At 43.1% G+C, this 19,861-nt stretch overlaps 1 protein-coding gene across 8 annotated transcripts in view; it reads left to right on the top strand.

Moving 5' to 3' along the window:
• Utrn (utrophin) overlaps nt 1-19,861 on the top strand; it is a 509,106-nt gene that overhangs the window by 130,930 nt on the left and 358,315 nt on the right. For all 8 annotated transcript variants that reach the window (XM_031380393.1, XM_031380398.1, XM_031380394.1 and 5 more), the window contains 8 exons: nt 2,897-3,004; nt 3,632-3,811; nt 4,655-4,824; nt 9,553-9,676; nt 11,288-11,375; nt 16,398-16,639; nt 17,219-17,399; nt 19,148-19,293. In XM_031380393.1, coding sequence (XP_031236253.1) covers nt 2,897-3,004; nt 3,632-3,811; nt 4,655-4,824; nt 9,553-9,676; nt 11,288-11,375; nt 16,398-16,639; nt 17,219-17,399; nt 19,148-19,293 — 1,239 coding nt within the window. The remainder of the gene's footprint in view (nt 1-2,896; nt 3,005-3,631; nt 3,812-4,654; nt 4,825-9,552; nt 9,677-11,287; nt 11,376-16,397; nt 16,640-17,218; nt 17,400-19,147; nt 19,294-19,861) is intronic.

Raw genomic sequence — 19,861 nt, 5'->3', positions numbered from 1 at the left:
AGGCAGAGGCAGAGGAGGCAGAGGAGGCAGAGGAGGCAGAGGAGGCAGAGGAGGGAGAGGAGGCAGAGGCAGAGGCAGAGGCAGAGGAGGCAGAAGCATAGTTCATTTTAAATACTATTACAAAATTTGTCCAAACCTAAATGATTAATTAGCATGGTGGCCAATGATCTTCTTCCTTCTCTTCCTCCTCTTCCTCCTCCTCCTCCTCCTTCTCCACCTCCTCCTCCTCCTCCTCCTCTTTCTCCTCCTCCTCTTTAAATTAGGGATTACATAATGGGGATATGACTCAGTTGGTGGAGACTGCTTGCCTAGTGTATATGAAGCCTTGCTAAATAGTCAATAACTCATAAAACGGGTTTTGTGGTATATACCACAACTTATTTTGCATGCTGAGACATAAGCAGGAGGATCAGAAATTCAAGGTTATACTTAGCTACATAGCAAGTTTGAGGCCAGTCTGGGTTAAGAGACCCTGTCTCAAGACAGACACACACCAAAACAAGCATATAATTTACTCTGCTTCCTGACATACGGATGTTGCATTTTAGTAATGTGTATATCACCCTGGAACTTTATGTTCAATCAAAGCATCCTAGACAGTAGTTAAATATTTCTCTTCAGTAATAATGACTGGCATCAGTCATTGCCAGAAAAAGATTGGTATGACTTTTCTACTGTCCTGGTTTGTTTATGGTCAACTTGACATAAGCTAGAGTTATTGGGGAAGAGGAACTACAACTGAGACAATGTCCCCATCAGATTAGCCTGTAGACCAGTCTGTGGGGACATTTTCTTGATTAATGGTTGATGTGGGAGGGCCTTCCCCACTGTTGGAGGTGCCAGCCTGGGGCAGGTGGTCCTGAGTTGTAGCAGAAAGCAGGCAGAATGGACCTGGAGGAGTAAGGCAGCTGGCAGCATTCCTCTTTGCCATAGAGTAATGCTATGGCCTCTGCTGTAATTCCTGCCCCATGGCCCTTAGAGATGGAGCCTTTCCTTCCTAAGTTCCTTTTGGCCATGGTGTTTTATCACAGCAATAGGAACTCTTTTAAAGTTTGGAAATAACTTTAAAATTAAATAAAAGCCAAAACATTCAGAAACGAAGGGGTATCACTTGAAGGTTTAAATAGACCGTCTAGTCATTATTGTCTGCTTCTAGGACATTTTTTCTCTCTTTTTCACTCTTTTTGAGTGATAGAGACAGAGGGAGAGAGAGAGAGAGAGAGAGAGAGAGACAGAGAGAGAGAGAGACAGAGAGAGAGAGAGACAGAGAGAGAGAGAGACAGACAGAGACAGACAGAGACAGACAGAGACAGACAGAGACAGACAGAGACAGACAGAGACAGAGAAAGGCAGAGAGAGACTGAGAGAGAATGGTATGTCTGCGCCTTCTGTTTTGCTCCATGGTTATTTATATGCATATCTTATCAACTTTACTAGGCAGGATATAGGATCTGCATTTGTCTTTTATTTTTCTAATCTTCATTTGTTTCCTTTTTGGGATGGTGGTGGTAGACCACAGAGGTGAGGAAAAGTTTGTAAGTAAGCTGATTAATGAGACAACTGAGAAAGAATTCTTCCCATTGCAAGTTCAGAACTAACCCTTTGCCCCTTAGCTATACAGAAAAGCATTTTAATACACACTACTTTTGGGGATGGGGCTGTGTTAAGAGCATCTCACTCCATCACTTAACATCTTCCAAAGAACATATACTTTTGGCTGTGAGATTTAAATATATTTGTTGTTGGCCTTGGGCCATCATCCTTCTTCCTTTAATGTAATTGTTTTTGAACTTTGACCATTTGCATACTTTTTTCCCTCTAGGTGCTGTGGACAGACTGTGGATTTAGGGGTGGGAGTTTATGACCCAGCTCAGCCATTTAGTAGCTAACTGACCTCAAACATGTAACTTGACTTCTGCTTCCTTCTCTAAAGTGAGCAGTAGGGACAAGAAAATCTCTGAGCTTCTTATGGATTAAAACCTAGTTTTCTAACATGACTTTTAGAAAAGCTAATCATAATTGGACTTAGTCTTCTTTTTCTACCCACCTTCTTGAGCTCTAGGATTAGTTGTTATTTGGGATAATTTTATCCTACTGTAATAGAATCCCTAACCAGGTTTGGTGTCAGATGCTCCTGGGCCCCTGGTGCTCAGGAAAGTTCAAGGCTAGCTTGATATGCTAGCAAGGCCCTGTTCCCCCTTCCCTGGAAAAATAAAAATAAAAAACCATCCTAGAGGCTGAGTGATGTAAGGCTTATTTATATTCTTTCATGACTATATTCTACTAATGATTGAAGCTGGTAGCTCCAGTACTGAGTTACACCAAAAGTCCTGAAGGCTTGCTTCACTCAGTGTTTTAGAGGTGGGAACATCCAAGAGTATGGTGCTAGCTCTGGTGAGAAATCCCTGCCCGTCACATCACAGTATTAGCATCGCAATGCTAAAGGGAGAGGTCATGTGGTAACACGGGCAGCCAGAGGTCAGGAAGGGGTCAGCCTTGCTCTTTTGTAATAGGGGTTCTCAGGAACTTATGGAGGCCCCAGAAGAACAGCATCTCTCTCTTCTAAGGCAGCACTCCTCCTAGTTTCTGCATCTTACAGATTCTAGTCTCTCTCCTGCCACACCGGAGACCATGTTCTTCCCGCACAGGAGCCCTTTAAGGACAGTGCTAAACCCTATCCACACTTTACGAATTATCATAGTTTAGAACTAATGACTGGTTAATCTGTTGTAAGTTGTAAGAGGCTAATGCTTTTGCCAGTCCTTGACTTCGATACTCGAGGTTCTCATTATCCCCATCTAAATGTGAGTCACAAGTGTAACTCCGATATTTGGTAACATACTTGAATTGCCAGATGATTGACCGTGTAATTTCCAACTTTTGTTGTTACTCCTAGTGTCTGTTGGATGCTTGGCTCACTGAAAAGGAGGAGGCTTTGAATAAAGTCCAAACCAGCAACTTTAAAGACCAGAAGGAACTAGGTGTCAGTGTCCGGCGTCTGGCTGTAAGTGTGTCCCTGTTGGCATCTGTTTGTAAGCCTGTGATGTCTAGTGTTTTATAACTAAGAGTTAATATACTTGAGGGAATACAGATTATAGCTCATTTCCATTACCACATTGCTTCCAGCCGTGGTACTGAACCAAGAGCCTTTTATTATTGCATAGAGAATGGCAGAACATGCTGTCAGTTGGATCACAAATCTACCTGCTTATACTTCCTGAGGAAGATAAACTTTTTTGAGAGAGAGAATTGTTTGTAGAAGTTAGGTCCTGACTCTTCTTCCCAGCCCCATGTTCCCAGAAATAAGACTCAGAGTCAAAATATATTTACATATCGTGGCCATAGAGCTAAACTCTTCTCTGACTAGACCATAACTTAGAATAACTCATTTATTTTAATCCACATTCTGCCATATGGCTTGTTACCTATGCTCAGGTACTAGACTTCTGTCTCCTCACATCTTCCCCTGGCGAATCTCCCACCTGATTCTATCCCAGAATCCTTTCTCCTCCCTGATGCCCTACCTCCTGTTTCCTGCCTAAGCCATAGGCCTTCAGATTTATTATTGACAGGTGCCACATCCATACAGACATAAGATATTCTCTACAAATACAAATATTTGATGTTCTAGATTTTGAAGGAAGACATGGAAATGAAGAGGCAGACCCTGGACCAACTGAGTGAGATTGGCCAGGATGTGGGCCAATTGCTCAATAATCCCAAGGCGTCTAAGAAGATGAACAGTGACTCTGAGGAGCTCACACAGAGATGGGATTCTTTGGTTCAGAGACTAGAAGACTCTTCTAACCAGGTACCTTTTTGATTTGGGTAGGATATTATACCATGAAAAAATTATAAGTGTTCAGGAACAGGAAAATACAGTCTGAGATCCAAAGTGTTTATTAATTGACAATAAGAAAGAATGAGGCATCAATACAGTGTGGCTGAACCAGGAACCCATCATGATAGAAGAAACCAGTTGTGCACAATGGTTCTGTACTGTGACTTGTGCAGGCCAGGCAGAGTCTGGCAGAATAGAAGGAGCTCAGTGGCCTAAGTGTGGTGATTAGGGGATGGGATGCCATGAACAGATATCAAGGTTCTATTTGGGGTGATTGAGTTGTCTTGGAGTGTAAGGCCGGTGAGAAGACAAGACAGATGTGGGTATAGGCTGTTTAATGACATGCTTTGACTCAGGAGAGAAGCCTGCGGAGTGGGTCTCCAGTCTGGGAATGAGAGTCCACTGTTTCCTTTATAGGCTAGGGTCGTTAGTTACAAGGGAGAAAGGGATTGACTTGGGGAAGGACACTACAGTGTTTTCTTTTGTCCTGTGCTAAGAAAAGGTAAATGGTAACATAGAAAATGTTAACCAGCATCTCTTTTGGGCAGCCATCACTGCAGGTCCGTGGCGTGGCCAGGGCCAGAATCTAGAAAAACAAGTCCCTCTTTACATGCCTGGCTCAAACCTGGTGGGCTTGGACACAAGCTGTTTCTAGGTGGCTGTTGGGCGGGGCCTAGCGGAATTGTCTGTAAGCCAACAGAGCATGGCACCATGCATGGCTTGAACTGTATATGTTTATAGGGAGAATTATATGTGAATAGCCCTCAGCCATGGCCTTCATTTAAAACCAAAGCTGGGCGTGACTTCTTTCAGGTGACTCAGGCTGTGGCCAAGCTCGGCATGTCCCAGATCCCTCAGAAGGATCTCCTGGAGACTGTTCATGTAAGAGATCAAGGAATCACGAAAAAGCCTAAGCAGGAACTGCCTCCTCCCCCTCCACCAAAGAAGAGACAGATCCACGTGGATGTGGAGACCAAGAAAAAGTGAGTGACATCCCAACGTCAGGCCTGCGTGTAACTTGCACTAATCACTAATCAAATTCGAATTTCCGACATGCTCATTATTATGTAAATTCAGTCCTGAGCTCATTTACTGGCTATGCATCTCTGGAAGATTCTGCCTCCCAAGAGCTAAGCATCTAAATTACCCTGTGGGACTTTATTCACCCTCCTTTAAGTTTAGAGACTGGTGCGGAGTAACCCTTCTGTTATCTATCCCCACCTGTTTCCCAGAGATGGATTGTTTGGGGCGGCAGCTCCTGCTTTCTTCTTTCTTTCATACCTTTAAGACCTGACAGTTTGGTTTTGGATAAATTCCTTATTCTCTTTGAATCTCTTTCCTCTGCTCATCATTATAATAACAGTTCAGGAAGACAAAGCATTTTTGTGATCTCACGATCTCTCTCTGTCTCTCTTTCTCTCTCTCTCTCTTTTTCTCTCCCACTCCCCTTTGCTCTTTATCCTCTTACCCTGCCCCCCCCATCCATGTATTTAGGTTTTCTTTGATAATTCCTTTTATCAGGTTTCTAAATAGATGGTTTGCTGAAAGACCTCTTTTGGGTTAAAAATGTCTCCTTTATCTAACTGATTCGGAAGAAAACCAGAGATTGTTAGAAGAGTGAAATTTCAACTGCATTCATTGGGCCTTTGCTGTGTCAGAGCCTTTAAAAAAGGTTCTCAACGTGTGTGTCTTGACTCCTTTGGGTGGTGTCATATCAAATACCCTTCATATCAGATATTTATTTTACCATCTATAACAGTAGCAAATTTACAACTATGAAGTAGCAAAGAAATATTTTTATTGTTGGAGGTGACCTCCACATGAAGAACTGTGTTAAAGGTTTGCAACATTAGGAAGGTTGAGAACTGCTGCTTTAAAATGTAGTGTGTTCTAGGTACTGGATCTGATACGCCTGGTCACAGTGAGCCTTCAGCTTGGCTTCAAGCTTGCTCTCATGCTCCTTCTTGTAGTGAGATCCCAGGGCCCAGGGACATTGGCAGTTATTGGGGGCCTGAATAGAAAGATATGCTTATCATAGGATAGCTTTTATTAGAGGAATCAGGTTTCGGGTTGTATCTGATGATTTTCCTTTTGACTCTCAGCCTGTTTTCTGCCACCTAATGGTGCCTCATGTATGACTAGCACACCTGCAGTTCTGAGCAGCAGCCTTTCCTTTGGCCAGAGCAGCAGGCAGGGAGGGAGATGCTGTTGATGTCAATATTAGCAGCAATCTTCCCATTCCTGAGCCCTTGTTAGCTGCCAGGCACATCTGGCAGTGTGTGTCTCCAGGGCTGGCTTTGGAATAGACAGGGTGTATCCTGGTGGGAGGCTCATTTAAACTTGCCTGTAGTGAATAACGAACCTTCCCCTGCAAGAGACAAAACTCTGTGACCAAGGTGATTTCAACAACTCATTATCGAGTTGTGTGACAGGAAAAGTCCAGAAGTGGCCCAGTTGTGGTGAGACTTCCCACTCTTGTCCCTGCTATTGCTGGCCTGGTTGCTTTTCCTCTTAGTGCTTTGTCTCCTCAGAAAACTGGGTCTCTGATGTCATTGGCCAGGATTTTATCCCTTGCTTGTTCAAATGCATAAATAGGAAGCAATGGTACTGGAGGTCCAGATGAGCCGTGTCATGTGTCCCTCCCTATCCCCAGTCTATGCAGTTTGTACAAAAGTGTGTGTATGGGGGAGGTGTTGTGAGTCATGAGTCATGACCTTCCAGGGTAGATTGATGCAGACATTCAATACTGTATTAATTTCTCGTCAGAGGCCTGAGTGCCTGCCATTCATGGTAGCAGAAATCTCATTTGTAATTTTTTTTTTATCTCCCAGGTTTGTCTCAGAACAGGTTTTGTCCAGGTTTGTACTGTTTTTGTAGAGCCCAGGCGTGCTTTTCTAATAGAATCAGAGTCTGATGGTTGCCCACTGGGAGTTCCAGTTTCTTATTCCTAGAAGATGGAACTTGACAGGGATGCATGTCCTAGGAGAGGGCCCTGGGCCAGAGCAGAGAGCAAGGCTGGAAGCCCAAGCTCTGAGCCCCAGGTTTTTTTGTGACCTTCTGTGGGTCCTGGGCATACTAGAACTTTCTTCATGCGCAGTGCTGGCTTTCTGCCTACATGCAATATCCTTTCCCTGTTAACCTTGGCTGGGGAGGCTTCCAGCATTCCTCTCTGCCAGCTGGTTTTCCTGCTGTGCGAATCTCTGTCTTAATGCAGTTCACATTTCCCCTTATTCTCCTGATCACATTCCCCTTATTCTCCTGATCATCCCCACCTCAGAGTGGCCCCACACGAATGTTTGAAGTCAGCTCTTACATTCATTCCCATCATCCTGAAGATGAGGTTCCCTTTAGCTATTCCTGGTGTGACATAATTTTCAGACCCTTTCATGTATTCAGTTAGCTGTAAAAATGGTCAGGGACAAATTTCGAAGCCTACAAAAGCAAAAGGGTTCAATAGATGGAAATGGGCATTTGGGAACTAAGAGCCCAAAACCTTTGTGTGTGTGTTTGTGTGTGTCTGGTTATATGGATGTTTGTGAGTACAGGCGTGTGTGTGTGTGTGTGTGTGTGTGTGTGTGTGTGTGTGTGAATGCAAGTTTGTGTGTGAGTGTGGTTATGTGGATGCTTATGTGTGAGTGCAGGTATGTGTGTATGGTTATGTGGATGTTTGTGAGCATAGGGATGTGTGTGTGGTTATGTGGGTGCTTGTGTTTGAGTACAAGGATGTGTGTGTGTGTGTGTGTGTGTGTTTATATGGATGTTTGTGTGTGAGTATAGGGTGTGTATATATGGTTATGTATATGTTCGTGTATAAGCACAGGTGTGTGTATATATGAGTACAGGTTTGTTTGTATGTGAGTGCAGGTATGTGTGTATGGTTATGTGGATATTTGTGTGTGAGTATGGGGATCTCTCTCTCTCTCTCTCTCTCTCTCTCTCTCTCTCTGTCTGTCTGTCTGTGTGTGTGTGTGTGTGTGTGTGTGCCTATGGATTCCAAAGTTTTCCTTCCTCAGGCATGGTCCCTCAGGCTTATTTGTCAGTGAGCCTCAGGAATTTGGCTGTCTCTGTCTCTGCAGCCCTGGGACTCTAAGCATGCCACCCAGCCAGGCTTTGAAATGCAGCAACTCTAGGTCAGATCTTGCAGGACAAGCACTTTACATACTGAGCCATCCGTGTTGCAGTCCTCAAAGCATTTTGTCATAGGGAAGATTAGAGAAGGAAGATCCGTTTGCGCACATGGTGTTTCCCTGGCCGTAGTTAGAGGTGAAACCGCAAGGCGCTGAAGGGTTGGGCTAAGTGGGTGCACAGTCCGTAAGAAGCATTGCTGCTTCTTGCTTACCGGTCTGGAACATTTATATATTAACAGGTGGTGATGCCTGGAGCTCAGCTACCACAGATGCCAAATCAGTTTTAACTTACTTTCAGGAATGGGGAACTACCATGTTAGTTCTGGCTGGTAGCTATTAATTGATTAAGTCCCTTAATGCTTGCCTCCTCTGATTGAGATTTGAGATATTGTAGAAAATGCCTTTTTAAGCACATATTACACAGACAACTTACTCAGAATCTACTAGAAACACATGAAAGGATGCTTCCCAGAGGAACCTTCAAATGCTTACAATCCTGATTCCTGCCAGGGAAAGGGGGCAGCCACACGGATTGCTCTTGTCTGCATAGCTCTTGCTTCATTTATTATTATGGGGTCCATTATTCAAAGCTCTCGTGAGCTCAGTTGCTTCCACTCTTAACAGGAACGATCAAAAGTGTTTTCATAGGGAGTTGTGAGGAGTCTTTATGTTAGTGATAGACGTGGAAGGCTTAGCCAAGGGCCTGATCTCTGGTCACAGCTGTAGTTTTCACCTGCCTTGGCATCCCATGTCCAACCTGCCCACTCTTCCCCCTCCCATTACCACTCCCTGAGTTCCTCTTGCTTTCTATCTATGGCTGTCTTTTCTGTGCAGTCTTTGGTTCTGGCCCCACCGTGACTGGACACTATGAACAGACTCTTATCAGTTTTTAACACAGCTGATGGGTGCTCTTTGTTTAAGCCCATCATCTATCACCTAGGGCCTTCCAGTAGTAACTGGCCCCTGAGACTCTTGGCCACATCGTTAATTAGCGTTCCCTCATAGCACTCTCTGGACCAGACACACCTATTTGTAGCTTGCAAAATATGGCCTCTATTTCCTTTGCTTTCCCTTTGCAAGGAACACTGTTAAGCACAGCCACACTTATGCCCTGAAGCCGTTCTTTCTGTGGATGGATCAGGAGTCATTCCTCGGAAGTCCTGGAATTAGTGTCTAGCAAATACTTTTGTTATTACCTGTCTCTTTCAATTGCTTCCTGATGACTTGAAGCTCCTGAAAGACTGAGATAGGTCTAGTTAACTATTCATTGAGCAACAGAGGACACTTTTATAAATGTTTGTACTTGTTCTTTTTTTGTTATCATCTAACTAAATCTGTTTTCTGTTGTCCACAATAGCTTATAAAAACACAAATGATTCCCAATTAAGTAAAAAAAAAGTTAATTATTTTATCAGCCCTATAATGTTTTCACTCGTATTTGTAACAGTATCATCGGTGGTTGCTCTATTTTGGGGCAGTGTTGGAATATCCTTGCCCGGTGGGCATTCAGGTTGATCTTTATTGAGCCAAGGCAACCAATGATATCTGACCAATGATAGAGGTAAATGTCTCCATCTTGACCAGGTTTGATGCTATAAGTACAGAGCTGCTGAACTGGATTTTGAAATCAAAGACTGCCATTCAGAACACAGAGATGAAAGATTATAAGAAGTCGCAGGAGACCTCGGGAATGAAAAAGAAATTGAAGGTAAAATATACAACAAATATACCAGGAAGTAAAATAATTCATCAGGCTGATTTTACTACTGGCATAGAGATGTGCCAGAGTCCAGAAGCTTTTGTGAAATACATGTAGCCACAGATGGCTTTTAGAGTATCACAGTAAACATCAGATCATCGTATGTAAGAGAAATTCAAATTTTTTTTTCCATTTTTCCTCCTTAATCATTGAGTTTTACATACAGTCATCATTATTGCCTTTTATGTAGATTTAAATATACAAAGTCTGGTACATAGCAACTTAGGACTTTGTACTGTTCCAGAGATATTCTGCCTTTGTATCCAACAAAGCATTTGGTGTATTAAAGTTTCCTCAAAATATTTCCTTTAAATAAGACAGCTTTTTAAAAAAAAGTATAGTTCATTATTGAACCGATGGAATCCCTAAGTTAGGTGGAAAATATTGGGAAAAGAGTTTCTGGAGAATTGTTGAAAGCAAAATTTGAATTTACTGAATCTCAAACGTCTCAGAGAGTCTGTATGAATAAACTGTGCACACACTGTGCTGTGCCTACCCTCATTGCCCAGCCCCTCATCACCTCCTGTCTTGCTCCTGTACTGTGTGTTGAGTCCCAGGATGATTGTATCTGAGTTAAGCACATATGGACCCTTGTCACTTTCCTCTATCAAGCACAGCATGACGTCCTCTTAGTGTACTTTGCATCTTGTTAGGGATTTAAAGTTCCAGCAAAGTGGCTGGAACTTACAAGAGCATAGACACAGGCTATATTCAAACAGTATACTGTTTTACATAAAGCACTTGGTTTCAGATTTGAGATGCTGAGGGCCACTGTATTATGATTAAGGACCATTTTTCCAACCGAAACCATTTGTGTTTGGGTTCCAAAGCATGTGTCATTACTTTAAAACTGCATGTGAAATGTACTGTGTTCACGTTTGAGTTAGATGGAGAGCCTGGACCAACAATGATGCCAACAGATAATATACCAAGATTTAAAACCATTCTCTTCTTCCCTGGCTTCTCCCTGGTGAGCTCTGTCATAGCCATGTTGAGTTCATTTGACCCAAACCATTATTTTGTTTTCTTCTTCTTTTCACCCCCATTACCATTTTTGTTTTGTTTGAGTTGAGGTTTCACTACATAGCCTCAACTAGCCTATAACTTGCTCCGTAGAGCAGGCTGGCCTGAAACTCACAGGTGATCCTTTTCCTCTGCCTCCTGGGAGCTAAGGTTAAAGGTGTGTGCCAAAACCTTTACAATATGAAATAAACTATCTTTCTGAATCAATATCTTAGACCCCAAATGCTAATTTTAATGATTTTTCCCTTGATAATGAACTCATAATTACAGAACGTGTAATGTTTCATTCTAAAAGAATCTAAAGTTGATATTCACTGTCATCAGTTTTGAAATTTCCTTTTTCAGACTTTCTAATTCTCAGAGTGCCAGAGAGTGGCCAGGAATTTTGTAGTTTTTTTCATTATAGCACTTTGTACATAAACTTTGAAATACCTAAAGAAAAGTTAAGAGGGCACTAAATATGAGGTTTTAAAATAACATCAGCATTACGTTGAGAAGGGAAGCCTTCAGGGTTTTATATTTGGTCTTTATTTCCAGGGACTAGAAAAAGAACACAAGGAAAAGATCCCCCGACTGGACGAACTGAATCAAGCTGCACAAATCCTTCAGGAGCAAACGGGAAAAGGTGAGGCCCCGCAGGGATGGTTTTTGTTCCTCTCAGATTATTTTAGAAGGTCACACTTAATATTTGCAGTTTAACACACAAAACATTTAATAGACAAAGCTAGAATAAAAGATCTGGTTTTTTCAATTTTTTTTGAGGCAGCAGAATCTTTTAAAAGCCAAAATCTTATATTGAAGCTTTTTATTAAAAACAGATGAAATCAAAGTCATTCTGCTCCCACATGGGGGTCAGAAAACTAGAAACCTTGAAACCCTCAGCAGAGCAATTAAAATCCAACAGTGCACAAGATTGTAAAACCTCACCTTCGGGGTTACATACTCTGAATTCTTCTTATACATCAGGGCACTGAGGGAAATTTTTATGCTGGCAATGTCTTAGATATGAAGTCGCTGTAAGGTAAACTTATCCTAGTTTCATTCTGTTGCTGTGACAATCACCATGACCCAGAGCAGCTCGGGGGAAGAACCAGTTTGTTTCCGCTTACAAATCCCAGCCCATCATTGAGGGAAGTCAGGGTGGGAACTCAAGCATCTGAAAGCAGAAACCCTGGAGGAGGATGCTTGCTGGCTGCCTGGTTCTTACAGCCTAGGACCACCTGCCTAAGGAATGGTGTCGCCCAAAGTGGGCTGCACTGTTCTATATTTCCTAATGATCGAGACAATGCCTACTGTGTGATGGAGACAATTCCTCAATCTAGGATGTCAGATGATGCTAGACTGTGTCGGATGGACAATTACAGCTAACTAGGACACTTATTAATTTGATTTTTGGTCATTTTCAGAGGATCCCATCAATATATTCTAGAAACATTTTTATACTTAAATTTGATGTTACTTGTATTCAAAAAGTTTGCAAGCAGCAAAGACCCTTGCCCCTCACTAAAGCCTTGCATAGACACAGAGAAACCTAAAATTAGTATTTGTTTTTGCTGTGGTTGTTAAGTTTGGCATATGGTTATTTCTTTGGAATTGGACCTTTCTCCCTTCCCCCTTAAGAAAAGATGTGGTAGGCTGAGAATGTCAATGTCTGGGGCATGGGCTGCAGTCTGGTGAGGCTCACATAATGCTTTAGGCCGCGGTTGAAGGGCAGACACTGGCAGGCACATGCCAGCTGGTGCACATAGGCAGGAGCAAGTGGGACTGGCCAGGCTCACTGCAGAACCTCCCTTCTTGAGAACTCTAGAGGGAGGACACCAAGAAGCACATTTCCTGCGCACCTGCTCCTTATTCTAAAAATACTTAGGTTGCCTGTCAGATGGCTGGGTGTCTTAGCTCCACCTGCAGAGAAATCATGGCTAGGCAAGGGAGGTGCTGATCTTCTCTAGGCAGCTATAGCATCTGTTCACAGCAGTGCATGGCCTCAGCAGGCAGGAGCAACATCAGGCAGCTCCCTCTGGTATTAGCTTGTGTGCTGGTTTCTCACAGTGGGACTCTTCAATAAGCATCGGAGTTATTTCTTAGGCCTAGGAAGTGGGGACTCTTCATCCCTAGAAAATGGCTGACTTTGTATCTTGTAAGTGGACATAGCTGTAGGAATTCCTCAACCTTGGGCCATGGCCAATATTGTAGCGTCTGTGCCTGTGGTGGCTAAGACTCTTGGCTCTAAAGGCTTGGCAGCTTTCTGGGGCTATTCTGAGGACTGAGGCTTGTAGTTTCCTCTCTCTCTCTCTCTCTCTAGCTTCATCCCTCTACCTTCTCTTGCCTTCCGTTTACCTTCTCTCTTGCCCTGTCTGTTCTCTCATATCCACTCCTTTGTAGCTGTGCCCATTGCTGCCGCTCAGGACCTGGCTACCTCTGCCTTTTCATCACTGTCAGAAGCCCTGCCTACTTTGTAGCTATGTATACAGCTGTCTCCTCTGTCCCTTTTGCAACTTGGTCTGCTAATTGTTCCAGTCTGTCTCATCTTCAGATGTCCGGCATCCTACTTCCTTGACTCTTTTGAGGTCTAGCCTACCAGGACTGCTCAGTTCTGGCTTCCCTCTCTCCATCCTCTGTTTTTCTAAACCCCGTTTCTCCCTTTCCCCCAACGTCTCCCCTGTATGTACTAGGGGTCGCTTTGCATACACAAGTGGTCTCCCCTGTCTTTTCTAAAGCTGTCAGGCATCCACCTTCCTCCACTGCTGATCTGGTTCAGGGCTGCTGTGTTTTGCTCTCCAGCTGTCCGGGCAGCAGTCTCTGTGGCTCCTGTCTTTCTGACACTTCCTCAGCTCGTCCACCTGACATTAGACAAGAAAAGATCACACCAGAAAAGCCTTTTCTGGACCTAATGTTACAATACAGGGAGGGTGTAAGAGTTTCTTTTCCAGCTAGTTCTCCAAGTGAGCCAAACAGTCCTCTCACGTAGCCAGAGAAAGGGTATTTGTATCAATTGCAGCAAATGTCAAAAATAAATAAAGTTCATGTCTATACAAAATGTGGTATTGTTCCATTCGTAGCAATCACATTAGTGTTTGGAGGCCACGGAGCAAAATGCTCCTGCTCTGACTTGGGTGGAAATGGGGGCAAAGTCATTTAGCATTTGCTGAAGTTAGCAAAATGTTTAGTTCAAACTCTCATGGTTGGTGTTCTACCCTCATGAGTTGAGCCCGTGTTGCAGCCTTGACTGTCCCCTAAGGCATGTGTGGGGCCATTCCCAGTGGCCGAGGCCAGCTGCAGAGCAGTCTGCTTGGCTATTTTACTGACAGTCCTCTTTCTTACAGCAATAAGGAGACTGACTCCAGGAGCATCATTTGGGGAGTTAGGTCACCCCTTCCCTCATATTTTTATTTATGGGAAAATCAACAACAGAAGGAATGCTTGCGATAGGAACTTACTAACACTCATATCAGTTTTAATGGTATTTAATAGCTCTTCACATACTTATTCAACTCCTGCCCGGGGAGAGGTGGGACTCAGTTGCTTGCCTTTGTAAGTGTTCTGTGTCTGCCTCTCCCCTTGATCAAAGCTATAAACAACCAAGGCACAATGTAGCAGATTAGTTAGACCAAATCTTTAAAACAGTAGTTTTTAAATTTTTAACCTTTTTTTTTTTGTGTGTGTGTATATATGAATCATTTTGCAATTACTGCTTTTGAAGTAAATTTTTCTTTATAATTTATTTTTAATTTATGTGTCTAAGTATTTGCCAGCATGTAAGTATTTGGCCATGCCAAAGCACCATCTGCATGTCTATAGTTCACACATTTGCTAAGAAAAAATGGTGCTTTTTCTTGTCCATGACTCCGTTAACAGCGAGCCTTGTACGTGGACTGTGGTGTGAATGCTTTGCTTAGGCTTAATGGTCTCTTAGCGGCTTGCTGGCGGAAGTGCGCGTGAACAGCTGGTGTGAGTGGTACCTTCCCACCCTGGTGTGCGTGTTCGGATCTCTGATTCTTAGGAGATGTAGTGTGACACAAAACCTTCCAGTTTTGTATTGTGGGTGACACAGGTGGCTTCTTACTTTCCATGACATTTTCCTTTCATATTGAGTTTCCATGACTGTGGGTGTTGATCGTATGTGTTTATAGAGAAGACTCATTTCACCTGCGCTCCTACTCATACAATCCTGAAGGTATTGAGTCTCTCCTTTCAGCACGTGTGTCTACCAAATAGGAAGATTTGGTAGCTGTAGTCCAACCAGTTTCATCTTATCCCCAACTAGCTTACAGATGAATGAGACTCAGAGGTAACCTCTAATCTGCTTTTCTAACTACTGGCCTGGCTACCTCCCCAGCAATGTACCCCAGTTACCTGCTGTTTCTCCTGGTCACATGCTCACGATCCACATTCTCTCTTGGCCCCTTCTCTCTCCCCCTCACTCTTCCAGTTCTCCTATGCTCAACCAGGTAACTTGAAAGCCCACCTACCTCTGATCGCTTTAGTAAGTGGCTGTAGCCATTTTTATTTAACCAGAAGTTTTAAGTTAAGGAACAAGGTTTACACAAGAAAACCTGGTAGTTCACGGAGGTCTAGGCCTTCTGGTAAAGAATTTAGCATTACAGTACATAGCAGCAGACCAGACCTCCACCTTCCTATATCTCCTCCCACTCATTTAAAAAAGATTTAATGATATTTTGTAGCATTGCGAAGGATGTGGAAAGACCTATTGTTATAGATAATTTTGTTTTTTATCATTTCTAAGAACTTTCTGTACCTTTCTAAAATTTGAGGAAAAATTTTAAGATTGTCAGTGGCTGGAAAGATGACTCAATGGGTAACAGTTTTTGCCACCAAATCCAATGCCTTAGATCCTTCCCTGGGATCCACATGGTGGAAAGAGAGAAACAACTCCTGTGCTTTGTCCTCTACCTCCATATGCATGCCTTGGCATGTGGCAGCCCCCAATACAAAAAGTAATTAAATAGAAGAGCTTATAAGATTAACATAATATAATAACATTTTTGAGGTGTTTCTCCAAAGGAGCTACCATTATCATTATTTTGGCATTGTTTATATTTATTTATATGTATTCAGAGTACTTTGTAGGCTTCTAGATGCTTCATGAACCTGGCACCTGGTTTCATGTTCCTACATGTACCCATTTGCTTGTAGGCAAGGGGACTCTTGTCATCTTTTGTCACCCTAGACTTGAGCCAGCTCTGGGTTTTGCTAGCCATCTGCTTCATTTTCCTATGGCAGCAGGTGTAAATTCTGATGTCAGAGCTCTGCACAAATTCAGGCATTTGAGTTGATTTGCCTGCATCAGATTATAAAGCTAGTGGAGTGTTACCGTTTTGAAGATGGAAACATGGTCTACAGAAAGGAACTGGTGGATGCTTTATAGATGTACCTTATGAGATAGCCACATCACCCTGAACTCTTAGCATTCCTAACTCCCCTTAGGTCAAGTAGTTAAAGCATATCCAGTTATTACTATATCATTATGATTTTTAGTTGTATTAGAAAGGACCTAAGGGTATGACCACTTTATGTAACATTGCCTCATCTTTCACTGTGTTAGATGTCTAGGACCTATCCTAAAGAACTTTGGTATTACTAGATGAAGTGTCAGCTTTGATGCACTTGGACTTTTTTGTTTCTGTAGAAGGCCTTTCAACTGAGGAAATAAACGGTGTTCTGGAAAGGGTTTCGTTGGAGTGGAAGATGATATCTCAGCAGCTAGAAGATCTGGGAAGGAAGATCCAGCTTCAGGAAGATATAAATGCTTATTTTAAGCAGCTCGATGCTCTTGAAAAGACCATCAAGGAGAAGGAAGAGTGGCTGAGGGACACATCCTTTTCTGAATTGCCCCAGCAGCCCTTGCCAAGCTTAAAGGATTCCTGCCAGGTAGGGTGAGAGATGGCTGGACTATAGGACTGAAGAACCTTTCTGGGCTGAGTCTCATATATAAAGAGGAGATACCATTCAGTGTGTGTGATGAGTGGTGTGTGTGTGCATGCGCGCGTGCACACATGTGCATGTGCATGTATCTCTACTCATGGATGCCAGAAGAGGTCAGAGGAGGATATGAGGTGCCCTGCCCTACCACACTCTACCGTATTCTTTTGAGATATCATCTTTCACTGAACCTGGAGCCTGGTGTCTTGTAAGTCCCAGCTATCCTTGTATCTCTGCCCACCCTTAATTCCAGGGTAGCAGCATGTGGTCACACCCACATGTTTATGGTGCTGGGGATCCAGACTCAGGTCTACATGACTGCATAGGAAGTTCTCTCACCCACCGGACAGTGCCTGTAGCCCAAGAGGCTGTATCTCCTAAAAAGCAAAAGGCCTCGCAATAGAAGAGGAAGCCGAGAGTAGGAGAGCATGGATCTCATATCATGAGCTTTGTGTTCATTTTCTTCATAACTCTTTATGGGGATGCTCATCTTCATGGAGTGAAGTGGCCGTATTTTCTCTTCCTCAGAGGGAACTGACAGATCTCCTTGGCCTTCACCCCAGAATTGAGACTCTGTGTGCAAGCTGTTCAGTCCTGAAGTCTCAGCCCTCTGTCCCAGGTTTTGTCCAGCAGGGTTTTGATGACCTTCGACATCACTACCAGGCTGTGCAGAACGCTTTAGAGGAATACCAACAACAACTAGAAAATGGTAAATATTGGCTTTCCTTTGCTTCCTCTGTCTGTCTCTGTCTCTCTTTCTCTCTGTATATGTGTCTGTCTATTTGTCTGTTTGTCTCTGTTTCATTGTCTCTGTTTCTCTCTCCCCTTAGTTTGCCTTAAATCTAAAGTTAACCTCTCATATTTAGATCTTTAGTGTGTCTGATTTTCATCCTGGCTTCATGCTTTCTTCCTCTGCATCCCTGTGGCTTGAAGTCTTACAATACATTCAGACCTGGCCAGGTGGTGGTGTTGGCACAAACCTTTAATTCCAGCACTTGAGAGACAGGGACAGGGGCAGGGGCAGGGGCAGAAGGATAGGTAATCTGAGTTCAAGGCCAGCCTGGTCTACAGAGTGAGTTCCAGGAGAACCAGGGCTACACAGAGAAACTCTGTCTCAACAACAACCCCCAGCCCACCCCTCCCCCAAAAAAACCAACAAACCAAGCCAACTTGACATGCTCTAGAATTGTCTAAGTAGGGTAATGACTTCTGGAAGATTCTATTTTCCTTTTGTGGTGATGGGTTGAACCCCAATGCTTGGCATGCTCTAGAATTGTCTAAGTAGGGTAATGACTTCTGGAAGATTCTATTTTCCTTTTGTGGTGATGGGTTGAACCCCAATGCTTCATGCTTGCTAGGCACATGATTCTGCACTCCCGCCCTTATGGAGAATTTTATGGGAGAAACAACTTTGCTCTGATCAAACAAAAACATCTTGATTTCTGTTTGCTCCCAGTGGTTAAGGTTTTAGCAGCCCCACTCGACCCTTGACAAGAAACCACTTTGCTTTCCCAGAATTTGAACCAAATTGAACAAGTTGGAGAACTTGAAATAAAGCTGGTTGGGGTAACTGGATTTGGAAAGCTTGTGTGTCGCTTTATATGTCTCATCAACTGTTGCCCTGGGTTGTTATATGCTGTGCCGTGACCGTGACCTCCACCACTTTTGCTCCTGAACATTATTTACAGGAATTAGGAAGGAATGCATGCTAGACAAAGGCATCATGTTACTTTTCTTTGGACTGTGTGTTTGGACTTCATGTACTTCACTCATGGAAATCCATTCACTTACAGTGTGATGTTAAAAACCAGAGAAGATGCCTTTCCTGGCTGACCCTAGCAAGTCAAGCTTTCCGTGATCACAGGATGGGGAGTAGGCAGTTGAACTTAGGCTACTAATTGGTTTCACCTCTTGGTCCTTCATGTTCAACTCACTTCCTCTTCTGTACAAACGTTGATTGTTTGAGATTTGTGCGGAGGCAGAGGGATACGCTATGCTAGCTGTCTGTTGCCAGTCACCCCTTTTTCTTACGGTCTTAGGGTTCCCATATAGCTTGTGTACACTCAAGGGATTTCAGGAAGGGTGGTGGAAGGGTCTTCACTTCCGTTTATTCTTTGTCCAGCATTTGGGGAAGGGGAGGTTGTGTGAGACAAAAGGAATGTTGTCCTTCAAGCTTCATAGAGACATTTCAGCATGATCAAATGAAGAAAAATGCTAGGGAGTTAATAGTTCAAACACCAGCCTCCAGAGGAATGAAGCCACGGCCTGTCTGTTTGAAATGCCGGAGGGATGGCCCATCTTGTTAACCAACAGAGAGCCTTTTCAGTTTTAATCCGGGGATCTAATTTATCATCTATTGGAGTCTTCTTATTATAGACAGAAGATTAATGGTGCAGAAGATAACAGTAGTAAAGTCCTAGTGCTGTTTTCCCTAAGTAAGCATGTTTAAATTGTCAGAGCTGAAGAGCCAGCCTGAACCTGCATATCTGGACACATTGAATACTCTGAAAAAAATGCTAAGCGAGTCAGAAAAAGCAGCCCAGGCCTCTCTGAATGCCCTGAATGATCCCACAGCGCTGGAGCAGGCTCTGCAGGAGAAAAAGGTAAGCTCTCTTTGGGAGCACTGACCATTTCTGAGAATTCGTGTTATGTACTTGAAGTGGCTTTTCAGTGATTAATTAAGGTTGTTAAAACTTTGTTACGAAAATAACAGATTAAATATAATTTATTTTATTTTTGTTTATTATTTATTAGTAGTATTATTGTGGAGGTGGGTGTGTGCCAAGTCCAGAGGACGACTTTGCGAACTTCATTTTCTCTTCCACTATGAATTCTAGGGATGGAGTCCGTTCAATCTTCAGCCTTGTGTGGCTGCCATCTTCATCTCTGGAGCCAACCTGCAGGCCTAAGAATTTATAACTTGAAACTTAATTACCTCAAATAATTTTTTTGAGGTCCATAAAAGATGCATTATTTACTGGGAAATGTATATACATATATATTTTAAATCATTCACATAAAATTCTAAACCTGTTCCTAATCTGCTAGATAGATCTCCTAAAATAATGTGAGGTATATTAGGTGAACTGATTTCTCTCTCTCTTTTTCTTTCTCTCTCTCTCTTTCTCTCTCTCTCTCTCTCTCTCTCTCTCTCTCTCTCTCTCTCTCTCT

This window comes from Mastomys coucha, unplaced genomic scaffold (assembly GCF_008632895.1).
Source record: "Mastomys coucha isolate ucsf_1 unplaced genomic scaffold, UCSF_Mcou_1 pScaffold2, whole genome shotgun sequence".
NCBI lineage: Eukaryota > Metazoa > Chordata > Mammalia > Rodentia > Muridae > Mastomys > Mastomys coucha.
This window is presented reverse-complemented; position numbering and strand designations above follow the sequence as displayed.